The sequence below is a fragment of the Rhamphochromis longiceps genome, linkage group LG19, assembly GCF_057381845.1.
Source record: "Rhamphochromis longiceps isolate RC_006_pf linkage group LG19, R_longiceps_female_GT1.1, whole genome shotgun sequence".
In the NCBI taxonomy this organism is placed as follows: domain Eukaryota; kingdom Metazoa; phylum Chordata; class Actinopteri; order Cichliformes; family Cichlidae; genus Rhamphochromis; species Rhamphochromis longiceps.
In genome coordinates, this window is record NC_140575.1 from 22,069,302 (window position 1) to 22,091,295 (window position 21,994).

Genomic DNA, 21,994 nt, shown 5'->3' on the forward strand with positions numbered 1-21,994 from the left:
TAGGCAGCATAGAATGGTAGTCTGTAGGATGACTCTGGAAATCAAGTAGAGGAAGCGAATGAAGTGCTAGCTAAAGTGTTGAGGGAAACTCAAAAGAAGGTGTTTGTTGTATCCTCAGAAAACCAGGAGACTTGGTGGTGGAATGAGGAAGTACAGGAAAAAGTTCAAAGTATGCTAAGAAAAAGTGGGTCAGGGAGATAAAGAACGTAGACACAGATACTGGCAGTACAACAGAGAGAGAGAGAGGTGGCAGAGGCTGGTTGATATTACTTGTATTTGAAGTACTAAGAAAAATAAGGAAGCACAAATGTTTGTATCGATTGGCTGTGTCAAAGAGATTGGAAAGGATGTGCAGCAGGTTAGGATGATTAAGGTCACTAATGAGTGAAGAGTGTGTTGAGAAGAGGTATGGAGGTATGGAAAGGTATAGGAGAGAGGGCACTGGACTTTTTAGCCAGATTGTTTACCACAGAGTGAGAGGATGCCTGAAGAACAGAGAAGAAGTGTACTGATACAGATTTTCAAAAACAAGGGTGCCGTGCTGAGCTGTGGCAACTACAGAGGGATAAAGTTGATGAAGCTAGGTTAAGAATAGAGGATTATGGGTTCATGCAAAGAGACCACTACATATGCAATATTTATTTTATATGGAGAGTTGATGGAGAGGTACAGAGAAGGGTCAAAGGAGTTGCTCTGTGTCTTTGTGGATCCACAGAAAATATATGATAGGGTGCCAAGAGAAGAACTGTGGCAAATAGCAGATACTGTAGGAGTCGGGAGAGGAAGAGAAGTATTTGAGGGTGATGCAGGATCTGTATGGGGACACCGAGGTCAGATGTGCGGTATGAGTGATAGATGGTGGAGGTGCGATTACACAAGGAGACAGTTCTGAGACATTTCTTCCTACATTATTCATAATTTCCTTAATAAATTATTCAGATTCTGATTCTTTGCAGGGGGGGTGAAAAGGTTGACAGCCAGGTCAGGCAGGTGATGTTTGCAGACAATAATGTGATCTGTAGCAAGCAGGTGGAAGAGAGCCTGGAGAGGTGGAAGTATGCTCTGGAGAGAAGAGAAATAAAGTCAGTCAAGCAAAACGTGTGTGAACGAGAAGGAGACAGGTGTAACAGTGACATGAAGGAAGAAAGTCAGAGCGGCAGGGTTGAGATGTGGAGTAGAAGGATAGTGGCTATAATGGATGATGGATGTTGAATATGGAGCTGCTGAAGTGAACAATCATGGTTGTAGTGAAGGAGGATATGGAGCTGACTGGTATGACAGAAGAAGCTGTGATAACCCTTAAGTGAGCTGAAGAGGAGGAAGACCTAGCAAAGTAGCAGAGTTCAAAAGCAAGTGGTCAAGTCAGTTACCTCACTATTAAATGTTATTAGTCTTAACTTGTCAGAATATGAGCTTAAATATACACATGCAAAAAAAAAGTCTGTAACGATCCTGTTCTCAAGACCTCTACTAATTTAATGACCGTCAAACTAATTCAAAGTGGGATCACAGTGTATTAACATAATTCAATTAGTCAAAAAAGCAACTTACTACATGGAGGCTCCAAACCACTATCTAACGGTGCCAGCACATGAGGGTGGATGGTTGCACTTTTGAAGTCTTGCAAACTTTACCAGAAAATATACGGTAACATTTGCCCTAACACTGCAAACTCGCGAACTACAACGGTCTTGAACAAAGGCTGAGTTTTCACTGATGCATCCTACTCGCTCCTACAGCCTGAGCAACTCCTACATGTACAAGCAGAAAGATCAGAATCAGAATCAGAATCAGAATACTTTATTGATCCCTGGGGGAAATTATTTTTTGTTACAGTGCTCCATTTTAAACCAACATTAAGACAAGACAGACAATACGCTAACTAAGAATAGTACAATATATACATATATATACATACATACATACATAAGTCACTTATAAATAAATATTTGGAAAAGAAACATGTGTAGTTGTAGCAGCAAACAGTGTGTTAAGTGGATGCGTTGTACAGGGAGATGGCCACAGGCAGGAATGATTTCCTGTGTCGTTCAGTGGTGCTTTTCGGTAATCTCAGTCTCTCACTGAACGAGCTCCTGTGACTGACCAACATGTCATGGAGTGGGTGGGAGGTGTTATCCAACATTGTCTTTATCTTGGACAGCATCCGCCTCTCCGACACCACCTTGAGGGAGTCCAGCTCCATCCCCACAACATTGCTGGCCTTACGGATCAGTTTATTAAGTCTGTTGGCATCTGCGACCCTCAGCCTGCTCCCCCAGCATGCAACAGCATAGAGGATCGCACTGGCCACCACAGACTCATAGAAAATCCTCAGCATTTTCTGGCAGATGTTGAAGGACCTCAGTCGCCTCAAAAAATAGAGACGACTCTGGCCCTTCCTGTAAAGTGCTGTGGTGTTTTTAGCCCAGTCCAGTTTATTGTCAATGTGTACTCCAAGGTATTTATAGTCCTCCACAATGTCAACACTGACCCCCTGGATTGAAACAGGGGTCAAGTGTTTCCTGGTCTTCCTGAAGTCCACGATCAGTTCCTTGGTCTTTGCCACGTTGAGCTGCAGATGATTCTGCTCACACCACGTGACAAAGGAGTCGACCACAGCCCGGTCACACTAAACACCCGCCTCGTCTCTGTCCCAGGGGACTGTCGTATCCCATTTTCAGCAGTGTATGCCACAGTGGGCTTTAAAGAAGCCAATGCAAAAGTGTACCTCCCCACTGTACCCATTACTGCCCGAATCCTGGAGGTGGAGAGGTTCACCACTGCACAGGACCGCTTCAATGCGTCACACCAAAGGAGTGTCAACAAGGTACTGCACACACCTCTCTATAAACTATATGGTCCTGATTGTTGCGCTTGCTGTTTACTTATGCCACAGATTTTTCCATTTTCTATTGTATCGATTGTTTTTCTTTTTTATTAAATGTTGAACATTTTTAATGTTATTGATGACATTACCATGATTACAGGTGTTAAGCATGTGCATGTTTCTGTAGTCTCTGCCAGCAGTTTTTAAGATTGAGCTGAAACATGGGGAATTTACCTGGGTGGTTAAGAGGAAGGAGAAGCATTTCATGGAGCTGCACAGAGAGCTGAGGACGTACAAAACCTTCATGAGGATACCACTGCCATCACGCAGGTTGGCATGCAATCTATACAGTAAAAGATAAATTTGCAGTCTCACATGGACCTAAGTGCTTGTTTTACCTTAAGCTTTTTGTCCTTAAATGGGAGATATATGTCCATGATGTGACAAAAGTATACTTACCCAAATGCATAGACACAATTGTCATACTAGTATATTTAATAGATCAAGAGAGTATTGTATTTACTTTATGTAGATGATATAATCAGCACTTTTCTTCTCATAAGCACAGATGTAAAAACAACAAATTTATTGCCAGCAGGGAGATGTTTTTTTTTTTTTTTTAGCTTGAATGCTAAGTGTTGACATACTGTCCTTCAGTGCAACTGAAATTTATGAACTTTTCACATTCACGTTTTTGGTGCAGTCTATTATAATCATAGATTCTTTTTTGAAGTAAACAATAGGCTTAAAATTCAGTGAACACTTTTACTCCCTTTGGCATTCTCTGAAGTCTGACACACCTGTGAAATATACAGATTTTTTATTTCTGATCCGCCACTTAAACAGTGTTTTTAAAGCTCTGGACCTTTGTTCTTTCTTCTATCTTATACTTTAAGGACCAAGGATATTCTGTCTTTAAAGTATTACATTTCCCACATTCTGTTTTTCAGCCACACAGTGAGGAGAAAGACGGTGAGGAAGAGTGAAGTGAGAGAGATGCCCTCCCTGCCAAGGGGAGGAGGAGAGGAGCTAGTGCGAGATGAGCAGGTCTCCAGCAGGAAGGTATGTTGGAGCGCTGTCTTTGTCCTCTTTGGCCTTGTTTTCAGGGCCATGAAATTGATTCTTGTGATATTTCAACTTTATTGCAGGGAACTCTCCTGGCACTCACTTGTTGCCATGGCACTTAACTCCTTGCCAGCAAATCTATCCTCTGAACTACTGTTTCACATTGTTTTGCACATCTCGGTGTTTATATGCATGGGCTTTGTCAGTGTCCAAATATAGTGTTTGTGTTCCCACAGAGACAGCTAGAAGACTATTTGAACAAGCTGCTGAGGATGGCCATGTACCGAAAATATCACCATACTGTGAGTAAATACAAAACACTCCAAAGGGTCACACTTAAACATAATGTTATACCACTTGTGTTTATGCCTCATTTCTATTAGCCACTATAGATAATGTACAATAAAAGCAAATAATTATTAGTCTTTTTCTACATGTTTTAATTCACTACCTTTATTGTGGAATTTGGCAAAGCCTCAAGTTATTCTGTTTTGCTTTTTTCTTATATAGTGAAGGGAAATTGTCTTTATGCTGTGCCTCTTCTTAAATAACTCCTTCATACTTAGGCAGAAAACTTGCTGTTATGCATTTAAAGTTATTATGAGAGATGACAACACACAATTTAAGATGAGTCATATTAACTCTACGTATGTGGACTAACACTTTCTAGTTCCCATGATGATATATTACACAATGAGTGGTGTGTCTGTCTATACAAGAATCATTATGTGAAGTCTCTTGTTTGTGCTTGCCCTCTTTACACAGATGGAGTTCATTGACGTCAGCCAGATGAGTTTCATTCATGACTTAGGGCCCAAAGGACTGTGAGCATTTTCTTAGTGCCTATATCTCTGGGGATCAGGGTCAAATATCCCATGTCAAAGTTGTTCTTTCCTTAGGTGTATTTATTTTAAACTTGCAATCTTCTTTTACACTCTTCTTAAGCCCCATGATACAGTTTTTGGAAAATATTCACCAGTTATTCTCCCTCCTCCAGGGAAGGGATGATTTATAAACGCTCAGGCGGACATCGTATCCCTGGAATGAACTGCTGTGGTCAGAGCCAGGCCTGCTATCGCTGGTCCAAACGGTGTGTGAATGTTGCAGTTTTTCTCCAGCTATCTCTGTCTGTCCAATTTATTTCTCTCTGTGCATCTTCTAGTCAATCCCACTGCTTTAGCTGCCGTGTTAACTAGTTGTTTTTTTTCTTGTAATTAAGCTGTCTAAGCCAGCAGTTTAAATATACTGTGCAGTTTATTTTGGAAGGCGAGAAACATGGTGACATGTAGGAGTTGCTCAGGCTGTTGATCAACTCCTGAATGTCTTATGGTAAACACAAGAAGGAGGATTTCTTGAACATTCATTCTCAAATTTCTGGCAGGGAGCTGTCAGAGTGTGGGTGTCAAAGAATAGTGAACATCTATTACACAACTGTGCATTACACATTTACAAACATAATAATTGTGACATCTTAATAGGCGGTCATTTTTGCTGTCATGCAACATTTTTCATTTTTTCTATATTTATAAGAAAGTCTCAGTCTGACGGCAGTGGTATTCACTCACATCTGACTTTGTCTTTCTCTTCCACTTTACATCATCCAAATTATGATGTGATCAGTTTATGTTGTTATTATTTCTTTAAACACAACACAAAAAATAATCCCACACGTTTGAAACGCTCAGCCCGTCCACCTACATCCTCATGATGATTTTCTTCCTACACCCTTTCCTCCAAACGAGAAACATAAGAAATGGTCCACAGCAGTCAGCAGAAAGCTGCAAAACTTTACATCTACACAGAAGTCATTAATGTTGCGACGACCACTTTGTGTGTGTTGTAGCTGGCTTGTGGTGAAAGACTCATTCTTGCTGTACATGAAGCCAGACACGGGAGCCATCTCCTTCGTCTTGCTGGTGGATAAAGAGTTCACCATCAAGATGGACTCCAAAGACACGGAGACCAAACACGGAGTCCGGATTGATAGCCTCTCCAGGTGTGTGTGTGTGTGTATTTGTGTTTGTCATGGTTGAACAGTTGATCTTTGCAGCAGATTACCCAGAGAGTGATCATATACTAGTGCTTAACTATCTAGATACAAGTTAAACAGTGAATCCCCTCTGAGACGTTCTCAAGATAAAATCAGTGTGATGAATAATACCTGGACCAGAAGATGAACTCTTCATCAGATCTTAGCAAAAAGAAAAATATTAACCAAAACAATCATGGGTGGGCCCAAAAACCACAAATCCAAGACTCTTAATCAGTGCTGCTTTTATTTTAGGAATTACTGACTAGGTCTCATATATCTCAGAAAGACAACAGATACCTCTGCCTTGATCAGCTAATGTGCATATATATACATATGAAACGATACGACTACCTCGCTCTCACGTAGGCTTTAGACTATATGTATAATCTTGTTTTCCTCTGGTTATGTTTGTATCTATAAATATCCCACCGGCAGGACCCTCGTGTTTAAGTGCAGCAGTTACAGACACGCACGCTGGTGGGGTCAGAGCATTGAAAGCTTCGTGAGGAATCATGGGAAGGCTTTCCTCCGAGATCACCGCTTTGGATCTTTTGCACAAGAACAGGAAAACATCCCTGCCAAATGGTAACTACACTGGGAGAGAACACAGCTGGCTGCGCTTGTTTTGTCGGGAAGTTTGTGTGGGATTAGAAATGCTTAATTCCAACAATGTTTGCATCAGTTTCAGACTGAAACATTTGTTTCTGTGGAACGGACAAATGCAATGTTATACATTTAAGATGTGTTGTATCTATTATACTTATTGGATTTGGAAAAATACAACTGTAACCAAATGTGTTATTTAGAAAAATGATTTATGGCTTCTTATTACAAGAAACCTACACATTCTGGGGAAAGATGCAGTAAATCAAAAAGAAAAACTCAAATTGGGCAAATCTTCAGGACATATTCTATTTGTTAGTGTTTCACTGGTAACTATGGAAATGTATTGGACTCTCTCTCTTCTGGCTGTGCTGTTCTTTATCTGCATTCTCTCCCCCTCAGCTGGCACTTTCTGCGAGACTGAATCATCAGTGTAATAAAGTCGTTACATTGTCTATGTACTCAGCATGGAGTCGGAAGGATAAGACGTGTTGGGAGGTGAAAGCTGAGAATGTTTAAAGACGGTTACGTCATGGTGACATGTCTATGGGTGTAGACTTAAGTTTGTAAGGCTGTTAAAGTGCAATGACAGTCGGGCCAATGAACTGAAAGGCGCCATCATTCAGCTTGTGTGTGTGTTTGTTTGTTTTTTTTAAATACCACACAACGTGAACTATTTTATTTTTTCATATGTATGTTTGTATCATCCCAAGCTCAAGTGACAAAATGTTCTCCCAAGTGTGACTGCAATATATCTTTGCAGGTATGTGAATGGAAAGACCTACATGGAGGATGTGGCCGATGCTTTGGAGGAGGCTAAAGAGGAAATCTTCATCACTGACTGGTGGTGAGTTCTAGTGTCCTTTGTGTAAACATACAGGATGCCAAATGATGTGGTTAAGTAGTGTTTGCTGTCAGCACTGAAGTGTGAAAGCCCAGAGTAAACAAGTTAACAATAAAGGTCTTATACATGTGCCCCGTTTGCATACACTTTACAACCGTAACATCCAAACCTGATAGAATAATAATCCTGCAGACATAAAATAACAGAGAAAAATGTGCCAGTGCTATAAACGGCCTTTACTGACGCCGTTTATTGCAAACCATATTTATCTCAGTCTAGCCCTCCGTGAGTAATCTGAGCTTAACTCGGGTATTGTTAGGTAATGAAATACAAAGATGTAAACTGGCTTAAGGGGCTCTAGATTTCTGATTCAAGTAAGAGCCTGTTCATGCGAGAGAGACGAGGTTTATGGCTAGAAGGAGAAACAACAAAACCATGAATATGCAGAAAAGCAATCAATGATATTCAGTGAGGGAGAAAAAGGTATTCATTATGGGTGCACTTTATGAGAAGTACTGTGGAAACTGTTTAAATGAAGTTAGTAAACAGCTGAGTAAACAGTACTTCTAAAGAATGCACATGATGCACTGCATGCAGTGATTTTTTTATGCAAGCAGTTAAAATGTGTGATGTATGCAAACTATGGAGGAAAAGTAAGGACAGCGAAACTATTTTAAATTCTTGCAGAAAAGAAATAATTTCTTCTCTAGTATCTCGATAAGAAAAAAACAAAAACCCAACACAAATGCTAAAAACTATCAAATAGACGATAATATAAATATAATAATATATAATATTATATAGGGTGGAATGAGAGCCTTGAAAGTTGTTATCAGTACAAGTTTTTTAGTATGTGGTGAGGCTGGATGAGGTTGATGGAGGCCATAGCTGAAGGGAAAAAGCTGTTTCTTGGTGTTTCGTGTTCCTTTACTGAAAAATCCTAATTGACCTGATTTGATTGGTTTGTTTGTTGCTTAGTAATTAAGCCGTTGACACATTCTGATTTGACCCTCTGCAGTAAACCTTGGATTAGCATAGTTTGTGGCATCCACCTTGCTTAAAAGACATTGTTATAACAAAAGCCACAAGAAACAGGTCAGTCCACAGCTTCATGTTTCATTCTCTGTATTAGCCTACTAACATGCTAGAGAATTGTTTTTTGAAGTTGTTATTTTGGTTAAGAACTGGTACATTTTTGGAGGAAAGAACATATTTTTTTTGCATCAGTACCAGAGTAATGTCATAGATTTTCCACTCCCACTATATGCTGAAGTCTTCTTGTTTTGCGAACTTTAAAGGTCAGGCCCAGTGGAAAATTTTGCACCATATTGACACCAACTACTCAACATCCTTTGTTTTGCCCTCACTGAGGCCCTCAGCAGCTGCCTAGCTGCTTGGAAACACAGTTAATACATCTCTAAAATAATAGTACCTATATATTTTAAAGTGCATATCCACGTCTCCTGAACATGAAGAAACTCCGTTCTCGGTGATGTTTCCATAGCAATTGATGGCTCTGAACTAGATAAAGATAATATACAGATTAATAGTAATGGCTTTTTTGAGCTGCTTCCAAGGAACGAAACAACAGATTGATATTTTGGTACCTGTGAGAGTAATAAATGCAGTTAAACATTACATTATAACCAACAACTCTGTACTATAGAGCCATGACATGTTGTTAACTTTAATTATTATCTCCTTGCTTCAGGCAAAGAAATACAGTGACACAAAGATACAATCTCCATATCAGTTTATCCTTCTGCCCCACCCCTTTTATCCCTGTCTTGTCTATCATCACCTGAGAAATTATTAAGTATTATGTTTTTATTATCGGCTATGAAATATATGTGTAGATAAACCATGTCATGGCGTGAGAGGCACCCTGGTACATGGAACATCCAGGACAGATTGCCAGTCTGTCCCAGCACTCTATAAAAAGATAGATAAATAATTAGATGAAAATATATGGAAATTAATATATGAAAATAAAACTGAAATGTTTCTTTCTTTCTCTTGTGATACCTTAGTCAGTATGACATCCTACATTGCATTATATCCCGGGGGGGTTACAGTATCCTGGAAACGTATGCTACAAAGATGGAAATCTTATCTCAGATACAACTAGCTTGGTTAGTTTGCATGGTAAAGAAAATTGCCCATGACCTGTTACATTTTTCCAAATCAAATAAGTTTTCCAACTTATTTGTCTCTGCTAACAGAGGTGTAATATTCTTGACATTGTAATTTAAAATATAATAGTTTATGATCCCACAGAGCCAAATGCACCACTGTCTGGACGTGGCTGAAATCCCTGTGTTCTAAAGCAGTAATCACTAGGCTTATGGTCTTAACCAATGAGGTGTCACCCTGTGCAATATGAGCCAGTGGTATTGTAGACATGTAAGCTCAGGATGCCAATGTGAATGACTCATGAGACTATATCATTATGTCATGTCTGTCACACTCTATGAGGAAATGTGCCGCGAGCTCTGACTGGTGAAGGCAAACATTACTTTTAATCTGTCTTAATGAGTGAGAATGCATCATTTATTCATCTGTTCGCCCGTCTTATTGTCTTATTGTCCTTCTTTAGTGTTGAATTTTATTCCTCTCTGTCGCTCTTGTTTTGTCAGGCTGAGTCCAGAGATCTTCCTTAAAAGACCTGTTGTAGAAGGAAACAGGTGGAGGCTTGACTGCATCCTCAAGCGCAAAGCAGTATGTACACATTAGACTGCCAGCATTATTCATTAAGAAATACACATCAGACCAAGTACTGAGCACTCAGTGTAAATGTTTCCCTGTACTTTCCTTTTAATTATTTTTTTTAATGTAACCATTTGTAGCGAAAAGTTGCTGTTTTTAGTTGGATAAAGCTCTTCTCCCAGTATTCACAAGGTTTATGTTTACTAAACTTCTCATAATGAACTGAACATAAGAGTACATCCTGTCTATATCTGTAGATGGTATAAATCAAAGGCCTTTTTATCGTAGCCAAAGAAATTAGTGATACTGGAATTTGTGACTTTAAGTGCACATATTCCACATCCTTATCTGTTCCCATTGCTTTTATAGCTGAATTAGATACAGACTTTTGGAGAATAACCGAATTTATTTGCCCTTTGAAACAGCAACAGGGAGTCCGAATTTTTGTAATGTTGTATAAAGAGGTGGAGCTCGCTCTGGGCATCAACTCAGGCTACAGCAAAAGAACCCTTTTGCACCTGAACCCGAACATTAAGGTAAGTGACATGATATTAAGGTTTGATAAACAATGCAGTGCCACATTTCCCAAATTATTCAATGTCATATCCAGGACCAGATTAACCGTGAGAATAAATAAAATAATAGATTTTTGTTCATATTACAATGTATACAAGTGTACTGCATATGTGCTGTGTGTTTATGCTCCAGGTGATGCGCCATCCGGATCACGTCTCCTCCTCTGTCTATCTGTGGGCACATCATGAGAAGATCGTAGTTATTGACCAATCAGTGGCCTTTGTGGGCGGTATTGACCTGGCGTATGGGCGCTGGGACGACAGAGAGCATCGGCTGACGGATGTGGGAAGTGTGACACGTTCAGATGAGAGCAGACTGAGAAAAGTACTCCATTTACACACAGCTGCATGTGGGGAATGAAGTATAAAAATGCAAGCTGGCAACCTCTTAATTTTATTGAACTGAATTCCTATACACAAGTACTCAATCGCATTATGCTCTGCTGACCATAAAATATTTATTCTCTGTAACTCTCATACAGCATTACAGCTACAGAGCTGCTACCAGCAAGAAGTTTCATAATATCAAGTATCTATTTTTTTTAATCACCTTTCCAACTGCATTGACACTTTGGACTCCTCACATGATTTACATCATTGAGAACAAGTCTTTATGTGTTGTTAATACCCGTGATGACAGTTTCCAATTTGGAGAACGCCATTCAGACCAGAAAGCAAATGAAACCTTTTGAATTGTTCTACTTTTGGCTGGACAAAAAACAAAACAAAAAAAAAAACAGATCGCAAATATCCACATAAAAGCAAATGTCTCTCTAGCTTGTGACTTCAACCTTTTCTTATAAACCTTATTTGGCTCTATTAAATATTAGCAACACCCCTAGGCAATGTAATGGAGCATGAATCAACAGCACCTATTAAAACTGCTGTGTCCATTATAACCTTATAGTTTAAGGTAAAAAACTGCAGTTATAGATCGTTTTCATGTTCCTAGACTGGCTCCACCAACACTCCATCCAGTAAGGGCTTGTCCTCTGTTGATGGCGTCTCTCAGAGCAATGGACGAGGGACACCGCCCAGTGATCCAGCGGATTTACCTAAGCTGAAGGGAATCGGTCGCAACAGGATGGCTCGCTTCAGTCTGCGCACACTGAGGCACAAACACACTCTGCAGCATGTGGACAGTGTCAGCAGTGTTGATAGCGCAGGTATGTTAAGGCAGAGGAAAAAAAATCGTGCTTTGCTATTTTGGCAGTGAGATGCTCTGTTACGCCACCTCTCACGACAGCGGGGGTGTTTGTGTGGGTGAGAATGTGAATGTGAGTGAATGAGAGGCGCGTTGTAAAAGGTTGTACTTTCAAATGCAGTCGATATTTTAAAGGCTGTAGATTCATTTGTTCTGTATATGTGCACATGTGTAGGGAGCGGTTCGGTACGAAGCCTGAAGACAGGTGTGGGAGAATTACAAGGAAACACTCGCTTTTGGCATGGAAAGGACTACTGCAACTTTGTGTACAAGGACTGGATCCAGCTGGAGAAACCTTTTGATGGTCGGTCACACACATGGACACACCCAGCAGTTTGATGGAAACATATAATCATCTGGAAAACTAAATAGAGTCGATCTGAGTCACATTGGCAACATTTGTTCCACTTTTTTCACTCAAACCCTCTCCACTAAAATATCTGACCTCACTGTACGTTATGTCTTCTTACTGTTTCAGCTGGTCTCACTATTTATTTTTTATCACTGTATATTTCTCCATATTTTTGCAGCCATTCTTTTCTTTTACATTTTTAAGTTCTTCATCTAAAAAATCCTTTTTGGATCTGTTCCTCTTTTTGCAGACTTCATCGACAGGTACACCACTTCCAGAATGCCCTGGCATGACATTGCCTCAGTGGTTCATGGTAGAGCTGCCCGGGATGTGGCAAGACACTTTATTCAGCGTTGGAACTTCACTAAGGCATGCAGTGTACTTTGGCCAAAAACACAAAGAGTTGTAGAGCAGGAGCAAAGCTTAAAATTTAACTTCTTTAACTGGGAATTTATAGCCACTTTTTAGTGGTTTGTTAGTTAATAATTAAATACTTTAATTATTATTATAAGTTGTGGAAAGATGGTGTTAACTTCAAATCATGACTCACTTTCATAAAAAGCAGGATAATAGGAGACATGGAAAATATAATGTAATCCTCATCGTGGTGCTCAGGCTTTCCATGCCACCAACTTTTTTCCCCTGTTTATTCAAAAAAGAATGCTTCCTCTATAGAGACTGTATTTACCGTCTCCTGCCTAAATTCTCCACATGTCTTTTCTGCAGATCATGAAGCCAAAGTATCGCTCCCTGTCTTATCCATTCCTGCTGCCTAAATCTCACTCCACTACCAATGAGCTCAGATACCAAGTTCCTGAATGTGTTAATGCTAAAGTTCAGGTAAGGCAACATTTTAGGCATAAAAGAAAGCATATTGTGAATGTCATATTTATATGAAGTACAAACTGAAACAAAAACAAGCCAAAACATGTACATAATGCAAACAAATGATAAAAAAAAATCAACTGTCTATGGGCCAGAAAGTTATATAACCACAAAGCTTGTCTTGCGTTGATACTCAAGGGTTTTTACCCAAAAGGAACCGACCTCTGAGAGAAATTGTTGCCTAACATAAGAAGTGGACAAACAAACCATCATGACTCCATTACTTGTGTTTGTTTATGTCGTTTATTTTGTTAGCCACTTTTCTGAAGGGACGTCTCTAAGAACATAATGTGCAAGCTTTCCATTTGTGTCTATTAATATACATTTAACTTACTCATATGCTTAATTAGTTAACTTTAACTATATATTTTAACCATTGACAAAATATGTAAACTGTACTTGATCAGGAATATTGTGAGAACCACAGTTGGAAATCCCATTATTTTTCTTGCATGTAGTTCTCATTTGCAGTCAGAAGTTTACAAATACATCATTGTCCATCATCATGGCTTTTAATGATTTCTTTGAACAGTTCCTTTTCCGGGTGGAATTACTGTACAACATACATCTTCAATGACTTTAAAAAATTTGGTTGCACACGTTTGAATTTATTTAGGATTTTTGTAATTCCCACAGGGTTAAAAGTATACAAATAGGGCTGTTCGATATAACGATATAAAAACGTCTATCGTTTCATTTTACGCTATCGTTTGTTTCGTGGTGTCGCAAAATAAACTGTTTACGGCAATATTTTTTCATTATTTCACTGTAGTGGCTATATTAATTTCTTAAAGTTCTCACGTTCTCTTATATTTAATATAACCACACTACAGACAGACAAGCGTTTGTTTTTATGCCTTGTCGTTAGCAACAACGACGTAAAACCACCGCGTGTCCGCTTGTTCCGCATAAACCTTTCACAATAAAGCTCAAGATCCTGTTGAGACTTTTCAAAATAAACTGAATCACGTGAAAGATGCAGAGTGTTTACGGATGAGAAGCAAAAAAGAGCCGCCAGGTGCTAAAAAAATAAACCTTAGACTCAAACGTTAGAACAGACTTTTCCCCGCAGCATGCCGTGTAATGAATACGCACAAAGAAAACTGCGCCGTTACAACTGTCTAAAAATGTTTCACGCATCAGTTAAAACACTCGACTCCAGGTACGCGACGCCCAGCTGGAAACACTTCACGCAAGTCGAGCTGACCGAGATTCGCAGAATTTATAGAAAATGTTACATTTTTGTGATTTATATCGTTATCGGATGATAGATGTCTTAATATCGGGATATGAGATTTTGGTAATATCGCACAGCCCTATATACAAACAGACTCAAACATATGCATATATCCCCACTGACACTTCAGCAAGTTGCACCTCTACCAGACACTTGATAGCTGTCAATAAACTTCTAACATAATTCTGATTGGATATTTAAGTGGTCTTTTTGGCAGAATTGGTGCAGTCCCCCAAACAGATCTCTTGCCATTGTAGTCAAACAGCTCAGTCTTTGTCTGCCATGTCCATAAAACCAAAAAACTTTTCTCTAGAAGGCATTTGGCTTGTCCATGAGGGTAGCTGCAAATTTCAATTAAGCTTGAAGGTTTTGATTTTAAAGCAGGAGTTTCTTTCTTGGTTGGCAGCCTCTCAATATATAGCGATGCAAAACTTGCCACCATTCTCCAGTTCATGGCAGTCTTGGTGGTTCCTCAACATCCTAACAAATTTTCTCTCATCTAAGGGTGACAGATTGGGCGTTCTTCCAAATGACAAAGTGGAGACACATCAGAATAACATGTGCAATTGTTTGAAATGATGTTCTAAGAATCTTTGTTTAGAAATGGCTCTTAGAGAGCTTCCAAACTTCTGTAAATCTGCAATTTTTACAAGCCCATGACATCCACAGCTATGATTAGTGTGTGTAAACTTCTAAACACAACTGTATGTGTGAAACATTAAATGAATCAACACACACATTTGTACTCTGTCTGTGTGTAAAAGGTGTTACGGTCATCTGCAGACTGGTCGGCAGGCATAAAATACCACGAGGAGTCCATCCACAATGCCTACATCCAAGTCATCGCCAAGAGCAAGCACTACATCTACATAGAGGTAAAACAACAGAGAGAGTCAGATATAAAAATAAAAGAGAAATACTGCATTTTGAAGCTGATATTCAAACTTTATTATCAAAGCACTGATGTTTGACTTTGATGCAAAACAACACATGTCTCTTCTGAAATGTGTTAATATTCCCAGTACAGAGATGACTCCTTTTATTATATGTCAGCCAAAATGCTTTCTCACATCGTGAAATTAAAGTCAGAAACATAAAACTATAATTATTTTAGGGGGAATCAAAACCTGGGAGCCATAACTGTTGTTGCTTTTGCACTTTGGGTTTGTGTCATTCCTCCCTTTCTTTTCTCTGTCTCACTCAGAATCAGTTTTTCATTAGTTGTGCTGACAACAGGACGGTCTACAACAAGATTGGAGACGCCATCATTGAAAGGATCATCAGGGCAGACAAGTACTTCCCTTTATTGAAGCAGCTTGTTTGCTTAAGAAGTGGTTTTGATTGTACTAGGGTGGCTGTAGCTCAGGTGGTAGAGCAGGTCATCTACTGATCGGAAGGTTGGTGGTGATGCATCCATCGGAGTATGAATGTGTGTGAATGTTAGCTATAAAGGACTTAGAAAAATGTGCTTGTGTGAATGGGTGAATGCACAAGTTGTGTAAAGTGCTTTGAGTGCTCAGATGAGTAGAAAAGCGCTATATAAGAACCAGTCCATTTACTGTAATGAAGATGTAAAATGTAATGCATATGCTTCTGGGCCTAAGTCTAAAAATCATGTATGTTTGTGTACAGAGAGCGTAAGAAATACCGTGTGTATGTGGTCACCCCACTGCTGCCTGGGTTTGAGGGAGACATCACCACTGGTGGAGGGAATGCCATCCAGGCTGTCATGCACTTTAACTACAGGTAGATCACATGACTTTTTCAGAAGAATTGAATGTTGTATTGAACTTTGTATTGAACGTATTGAAAGAGGAAGGGGGAAGGGAAATGAGAAAGCACATCACAAAACTAGGATTTTCTCATGTGACGTTTACATGCGCTGTGGTGAGATTTTATCTCTTGTCCCCTCAGAACCATGATCAGAGGAGAGTACTCTATCATCTCCCAGTTGAAAAAGGAGAGTAAGTTGAGAGATAAGCTATAAAATTAAGTATTCTGAGACCCAAAAAACTTCTGATATTCTTTCAGATTCACCCGCCGCCATAATGTTATCTAAATTCTAGTTTTGATCTCTTCTATTTCCCAGTGGGCGATCAGTGGATGAACTACATCTCCTTTGCTGGACTTCGGACTCATGCTGAGCTAGCAGGACGCCTCGTCACAGAGCTCATCTATGTCCACAGCAAGATGCTCATCGCTGACGACAATACAGTCATCATTGGTTAGTCTTTCTCTCATCTCACCTTCTGCCACTTTCTCTTCTTATGCTGTTTTCACCAGCTACTATTGGAAGAAACTGGCTTCTCTGGCTCGACACCATCAAAATGTGATAATGCTAAAAATCTGGTTCTATTTCCTCGTTTTATCACCATGTGAATGGCTAAAACATTTGCATAATAATGCTGTTGTGTCAATGTGTGTGGAGTGGTACGTTGCTCTGTTGTGCCACCTGCTGGTGTATAAAGTGCAGCTCACCCTTTCGACAAAAGGAAAAGCACTCCATGTCTTCTTATTAATATTCCTCTTCTTTTCTCTCATTAAATCTGTTCTCTTGTAAATACAAATCAATGTAAATAAGGTGAAAAGTTATTGTTTATGACAGTATATGTAAATCAGTCCCTAGCAGGATACCGCCACTTTGAATCTGTCAAAATAATAAAAAAACAGGGTTACATACCAACAGCAGAAGTTAGCTCAAGTCATAGACTACATTTAACCAGCTCTGTGTGTCTGTTGCAGGCTCTGCGAACATCAATGACAGAAGTATGCTGGGTAAACGTGACAGCGAGGTGGCAGTGATCGTTGAAGACTCCGAAAAGGTTCCCTCAGTAATGGATGGAGAGGAGTATGAAGCTGGGCATTACGCTCTTCAACTGCGCCTCGAATGCTTCAGGTGCTTGTCTGTTTCTATGTGTGTATGAGATGACAACGTTAAAAGCACATTGCTATTTTGTGATATGTTGTTATTTTTTAAGTGCTTGACATTTTATATATTGAAATTTTTGTTTATCATGCCGAAAATCCCACTACATGCCTACATGTAAATAACAGCTAATGTACATGTGGCTTTGAAACAATAAAGAAAGAAAGAATGCAAAAGAAATACACTCACCAGCTGCCTTGTTAGGAACACATTGCTAGTACTGGGATGGACTCAATTTCGCTTTAGAGCTGACATAGATTTAACAAGGTGCTGGGTGTATTAATCATGGATTTTGGTCTATTAATATGATCACATCACACAGTTTTTCCAGAATTGTTTTTTAATCCTATTCCAATCCCATAGGATTGAGATCTGGTAACCGTGGAAGCCATTTGAATATAATTAAGACAGTATTAGATGATTGCAGCTTTGTGACATGGGGAACGGTCTTCATGGAAGCCGTCAGGCTCAGTGAAACACTGCCCAGTTTATACTACGGGGCACAAAGAGGGGCAAGAAAATATCACACAGATAACTACACTACCAGTAGTTGTTTGAGTTGTTGATAGAAGGCAAGATGAATCAATTTTGGTGAGCCTGTGTGAACTGTAGCCTCAGTTTCTTGTTCCTAGCTGACAGGACAGGCACCTGGTGTGGTCTTCTGCTGCTGTAGCCCATCTGTTTCAAGGTTTGATGTGTTGTGTGTGTTCAGAGATGCTCTTCTAGATACCTTGGTTATCACTAGTGGTTATTTGAGTTGCCTGAGAGATGGTTGCCTTGCTATCAGCTTGAAATAGTCTTGCCTTACTCCTCTGACCTCTGGCATGTACAGCCTCAGAGAACTGCCAGTCAGCTGTATATCTTCCCTTTTGTGGACCATTCTCTGTAAGCCCTAGATGCGGTTTTATGGAATAATCCCAGTAGATTAGCAACATCTGAAATACTCAGAACAGCCTGGCTGGTGCCAACAACCATCCCACTTTTAAAGTCACATAAATGACCTTTCTTCCCTTTCTGATGTTCATTTTGAGCTTCAGCAGGCTTACATGCCTAAATACAAAGTGTTGCTGCCCTGTGACTGCCTAGTTAGATAGTTGCAATAATAAGCAGTGATTTCTGTAATCACTAAAACATTTTCTCTATCTGTCTTTCCCTTCTGAACAGAACTATTCTTGGAGGACACTCTGACACCAGCATTGACCTTTCTGACCCCATCAGTGACCGTTTCTACAAGGAGGTGTGGATGACAACAGCTGGCCGCAACGCCACCATTTACGAGAAGGTAGAGTGAACATTAACATTTCACATGTGGAAAGAAAACATTCAGTTTAGTGAATGGCAGGTAATCATTTTGAGTTTGTGCCTTTAAGAAAGAGATAATTCAGAGATAAACCATGTTTTAAACTCAGCACAGACCATATTTTAGCTAAAGTTTTATCTGAACACAGCACTACCTTGGCCCATTTTGTAACTGCCCACGAGTTTGTCTTTCACTCTCAGAGAAACTCGTGGACAGAACAGTTAACTAAAATCTCACGGTCCACTCAGATAGACTGCCACAAACCTGGACTTAAGTTAATGAGGCATATGTTTGGTTGCAGGTGTTTCGCTGCCTTCCTTCATCCCTTGTTAGAAATATGTCGGAGTTGGAGCAGTACCAGTCCAAGCCAGGTTTGGCCCAGACTGATCTTGCCCGAGCTCAGGAGGAGCTGCGCAAAATCCGTGGCTTCCTAGTGCAATTTCCTCTGGACTTCCTGTCTGAGCAAAATCTCATGCCCTCTGTTGGGACAAAGGAAGCCATGGTTCCAACTGAGATCTGGACATGAAGGGTTTCAGCCCATTACTCACAAAATGAAATGGACTGTTCCTTGAGAAGGCCTCTTGTGGGAAGCCTCTGGGTGGTTTTTTACAGTTTAATGATGATAAATGTTCAGTACTGGAGTTGCAAGAGATCACTTCTGAATAATAGATTTCTGAGATGAAAGTCAGATTAAAACTTTCTCTTTTTGCTTGATACGATTGCTGAGCAATGACAAATCTCTGAGATCTATTGCTACTGGAAAACACTAGACAGTAGTTATAGCATGTTAGTGTTTGGATGTATTATGTGAAGAAGATGGGCACCTATGATAGCAGTGTGACTGCATTCAATATGTGGAAAGACAACATGAAGACTGGGTTTTGGGAATCACTTTATCTTGAATTCTAGATGCTTAGACCTTTGAACTGTGCAAAAGGCTCATAAGATGGCAGAAGCTTGTATGGGACCATGATGATGAAGTCTATAACCAATTTATGACACTAACAGATATTCAGCTCTGTTTAGAAATCACAAAATCTAAACATTAGATGGTAAAATGTGATTAACTGAGTTCGTTATGTATGCCCGTAACATGCATTAGTGCCATGTATGCTGTTTATGAGCTCACGGAAGAGTTGTCTGTTAAGTATGTGCTGCTTTTGATAAATTATTTAAATTTACAAGCATGTAATCTCAGAGGTGTTTTGAAGATTTTGTTTGTGTAAGAAATTGAAGTTATGCTTGGTCTTTACTTTGTTGCCAACTGCACAGAGACAATGTTACCGTTTCGAGAGCAGTGCACAGTTTACTAACTATGCTGAAATCTGATTGCCGTGATGCTTGTACCAATCGCACCTCTGAGAAAAAAAACAAAACTTCATCACTGACATTTTATTTGTTGTTGAAGATGTTTTGTGACCTGTTAAAATGATTCAGTGGCTTTTTAAGACAATCGGCGTACCCATTGAGAAGAGAAATTTCTTCTTTGTTCAGCAGATGGTGCTAGCTTCCTAAAAATCAGTTGCAAAATTAGAAAATAAGATCTCCAGGATCTTTAAGGTCCTCTTGGTGAGTGAAAATGGATTTTGAACATTGTAACAAAAGAAACCCAGCAAAACTACAGCAATTATGTTTGTCATTAAGCATGCAGATGAAGCTGGATGTAAAGCTTTCGTATGAAGTCAGGCTTTGAAATTGCTTCGTTCCAGCTTCTGTGTAGTTCCAGATTGAAAACAGCATTTCAAAGTCTTTATGTTTTTGTTTTGTTTTTATTGTAATGTAACAGTTCAGAGTAAAATGACCTTTTATCGAGATACTTGCGATAGGTGATCCACGAGCAGTTTATATATTTTGTAAATGTGAAAGTATGGACTCGTGTTACCCAGTTTGTTTTAATTTTTAATATTTTCCACATTGTCTTGTTTGAGCATCACCATCCCCTAAATGTGAAGATAAAAAAACACTTCTTTAGAAACGAATCGCACAGCCGGTAATTATGACACATTGGAGTCGCAATGTATTTTACAAATCAAGCACATAATTACTTTGACCTGGCATAGAGCTCCAGTTTTGTCATGAAAAGGCAGAACCCTTTGTCTACCCAATGTGTGAATCATTGCCATTTATGTAAGAGAAAATGACTGGGACCACAAAATTGGCAGATGTAAAATAAAGTGCTTAAAACACTTTTACTTTTTTAACTGTTTTGAATTTGACATTATCGTCTGCCCTGTTTATTATTTATGGATTTTAAAGAATCGAGCATTCTTTAAGATTTATTTTTAAATGTATGTCACGTTCACACTGATGATTTTGGACTTTTTTCTTTTTCATACCCACCTTGAAGCTGTTGTTTCTGTAAACTCTCTGGACCTCTTGCCTTCATTCAGTTTATGCACAATAACCTTTTTGTACAGTTAAAGATTTCCGATATCTATTTGTTCATTTGAAACTATGTAATTAAAATGACTAACAAATACGCATATCTTTGGACTTTTTGTTTCCTTTTCACATGAAAGTAGACACAGCTGTGAAACTTGATCATTTCTAAGATATATGGCTTGACAGACCAGCTTTAATAACAGGCTCCTGCATAATACGTTTTTATAATTCCTGTGTGACTACATTCCCATCTCTAGTACACATCAATATGAGTAAAACAACGGCTTTTCGCTCCAACTATGAACAAACAGGTAGGTTCTTGCATAAGAAATAAGAACTGTTGAACCTGTTAACTCCCAGAAAACAGCAAACTTGTATTTCTTTTCTCATGAAGCAGTGAAATCAGCAGCATTTGCAATAATCAATATGTTTAATTAACTTTGTGAATAAAAGTTGGGTGCAAAAGCTAGGCTGAAGGACATCTTATATTATTTGGGAATCTGGTAGGAAAGACTATACTGTTGTATAAAAGACCCACTGTGTTTATGAACCAAACATTAAAATTTATATGGAGAATTACAAATTGCAAACATATATAGTGGAAAGTGGAGAATAATATGCTAAACGAATGGGTTTTTTTTATTGTGAAAAATCACCGGGGCGTTGGCCACTTGTACATGTGTGCAATCAGCTCTGCTATAGCAAAAGAAGTACTAACAAACCCAAACGAGGGGATTTCATAGGAAGCACATAAGGAGCATAAAAGAAACAGCAAAACATAAAGAGCATAAATGCTAAAGGCTTAGTTTTTTTTTTTGTCCTTCCATTTGAAGGCAGTTGATTACATAACGCTCCTCCCTTCTCTGGAAAATGACACTCCATAAAACTCAGGAGGCCTTATTCAGTAGAATGTCGTTGGCTGCATGTTATGGCATGTGAGATGGCCTAGTTGCTTGCTGGTTTAGAAACATAAGGATATAAAGCTACCTGATCGGGAATTTAGTTTATATGTCATTAAGAATTCTCTTAAGCACGTGACACAGGTTGTTGTGAAGT

At 39.2% G+C, this 21,994-nt stretch overlaps 1 protein-coding gene across 1 annotated transcript in view; it reads left to right on the forward strand.

Annotated features, from left to right (window-relative positions):
- Positions 1-21,037, forward strand: part of pld1a (phospholipase D1a) — a 31,966-nt gene extending 10,929 nt beyond the window's left edge. Inside the window, exons 3-26 of the mRNA XM_085390817.1 lie at positions 2,658-2,827; positions 3,015-3,157; positions 3,778-3,889; positions 4,129-4,194; positions 4,658-4,716; positions 4,890-4,982; positions 5,736-5,888; positions 6,360-6,509; positions 7,291-7,374; positions 10,008-10,089; positions 10,503-10,613; positions 10,786-10,977; positions 11,605-11,818; positions 12,032-12,160; positions 12,459-12,577; positions 12,935-13,048; positions 15,095-15,205; positions 15,535-15,623; positions 15,963-16,076; positions 16,245-16,294; positions 16,420-16,554; positions 17,073-17,226; positions 18,421-18,538; positions 18,858-21,037. Coding sequence (XP_085246943.1) covers positions 2,658-2,827; positions 3,015-3,157; positions 3,778-3,889; positions 4,129-4,194; positions 4,658-4,716; positions 4,890-4,982; positions 5,736-5,888; positions 6,360-6,509; positions 7,291-7,374; positions 10,008-10,089; positions 10,503-10,613; positions 10,786-10,977; positions 11,605-11,818; positions 12,032-12,160; positions 12,459-12,577; positions 12,935-13,048; positions 15,095-15,205; positions 15,535-15,623; positions 15,963-16,076; positions 16,245-16,294; positions 16,420-16,554; positions 17,073-17,226; positions 18,421-18,538; positions 18,858-19,082 — 2,987 coding nt within the window. The 3' untranslated portion in view covers positions 19,083-21,037. The remainder of the gene's footprint in view (positions 1-2,657; positions 2,828-3,014; positions 3,158-3,777; positions 3,890-4,128; positions 4,195-4,657; positions 4,717-4,889; positions 4,983-5,735; positions 5,889-6,359; positions 6,510-7,290; positions 7,375-10,007; positions 10,090-10,502; positions 10,614-10,785; positions 10,978-11,604; positions 11,819-12,031; positions 12,161-12,458; positions 12,578-12,934; positions 13,049-15,094; positions 15,206-15,534; positions 15,624-15,962; positions 16,077-16,244; positions 16,295-16,419; positions 16,555-17,072; positions 17,227-18,420; positions 18,539-18,857) is intronic.
- Positions 21,038-21,994: the final 957 nt, after the last annotated feature.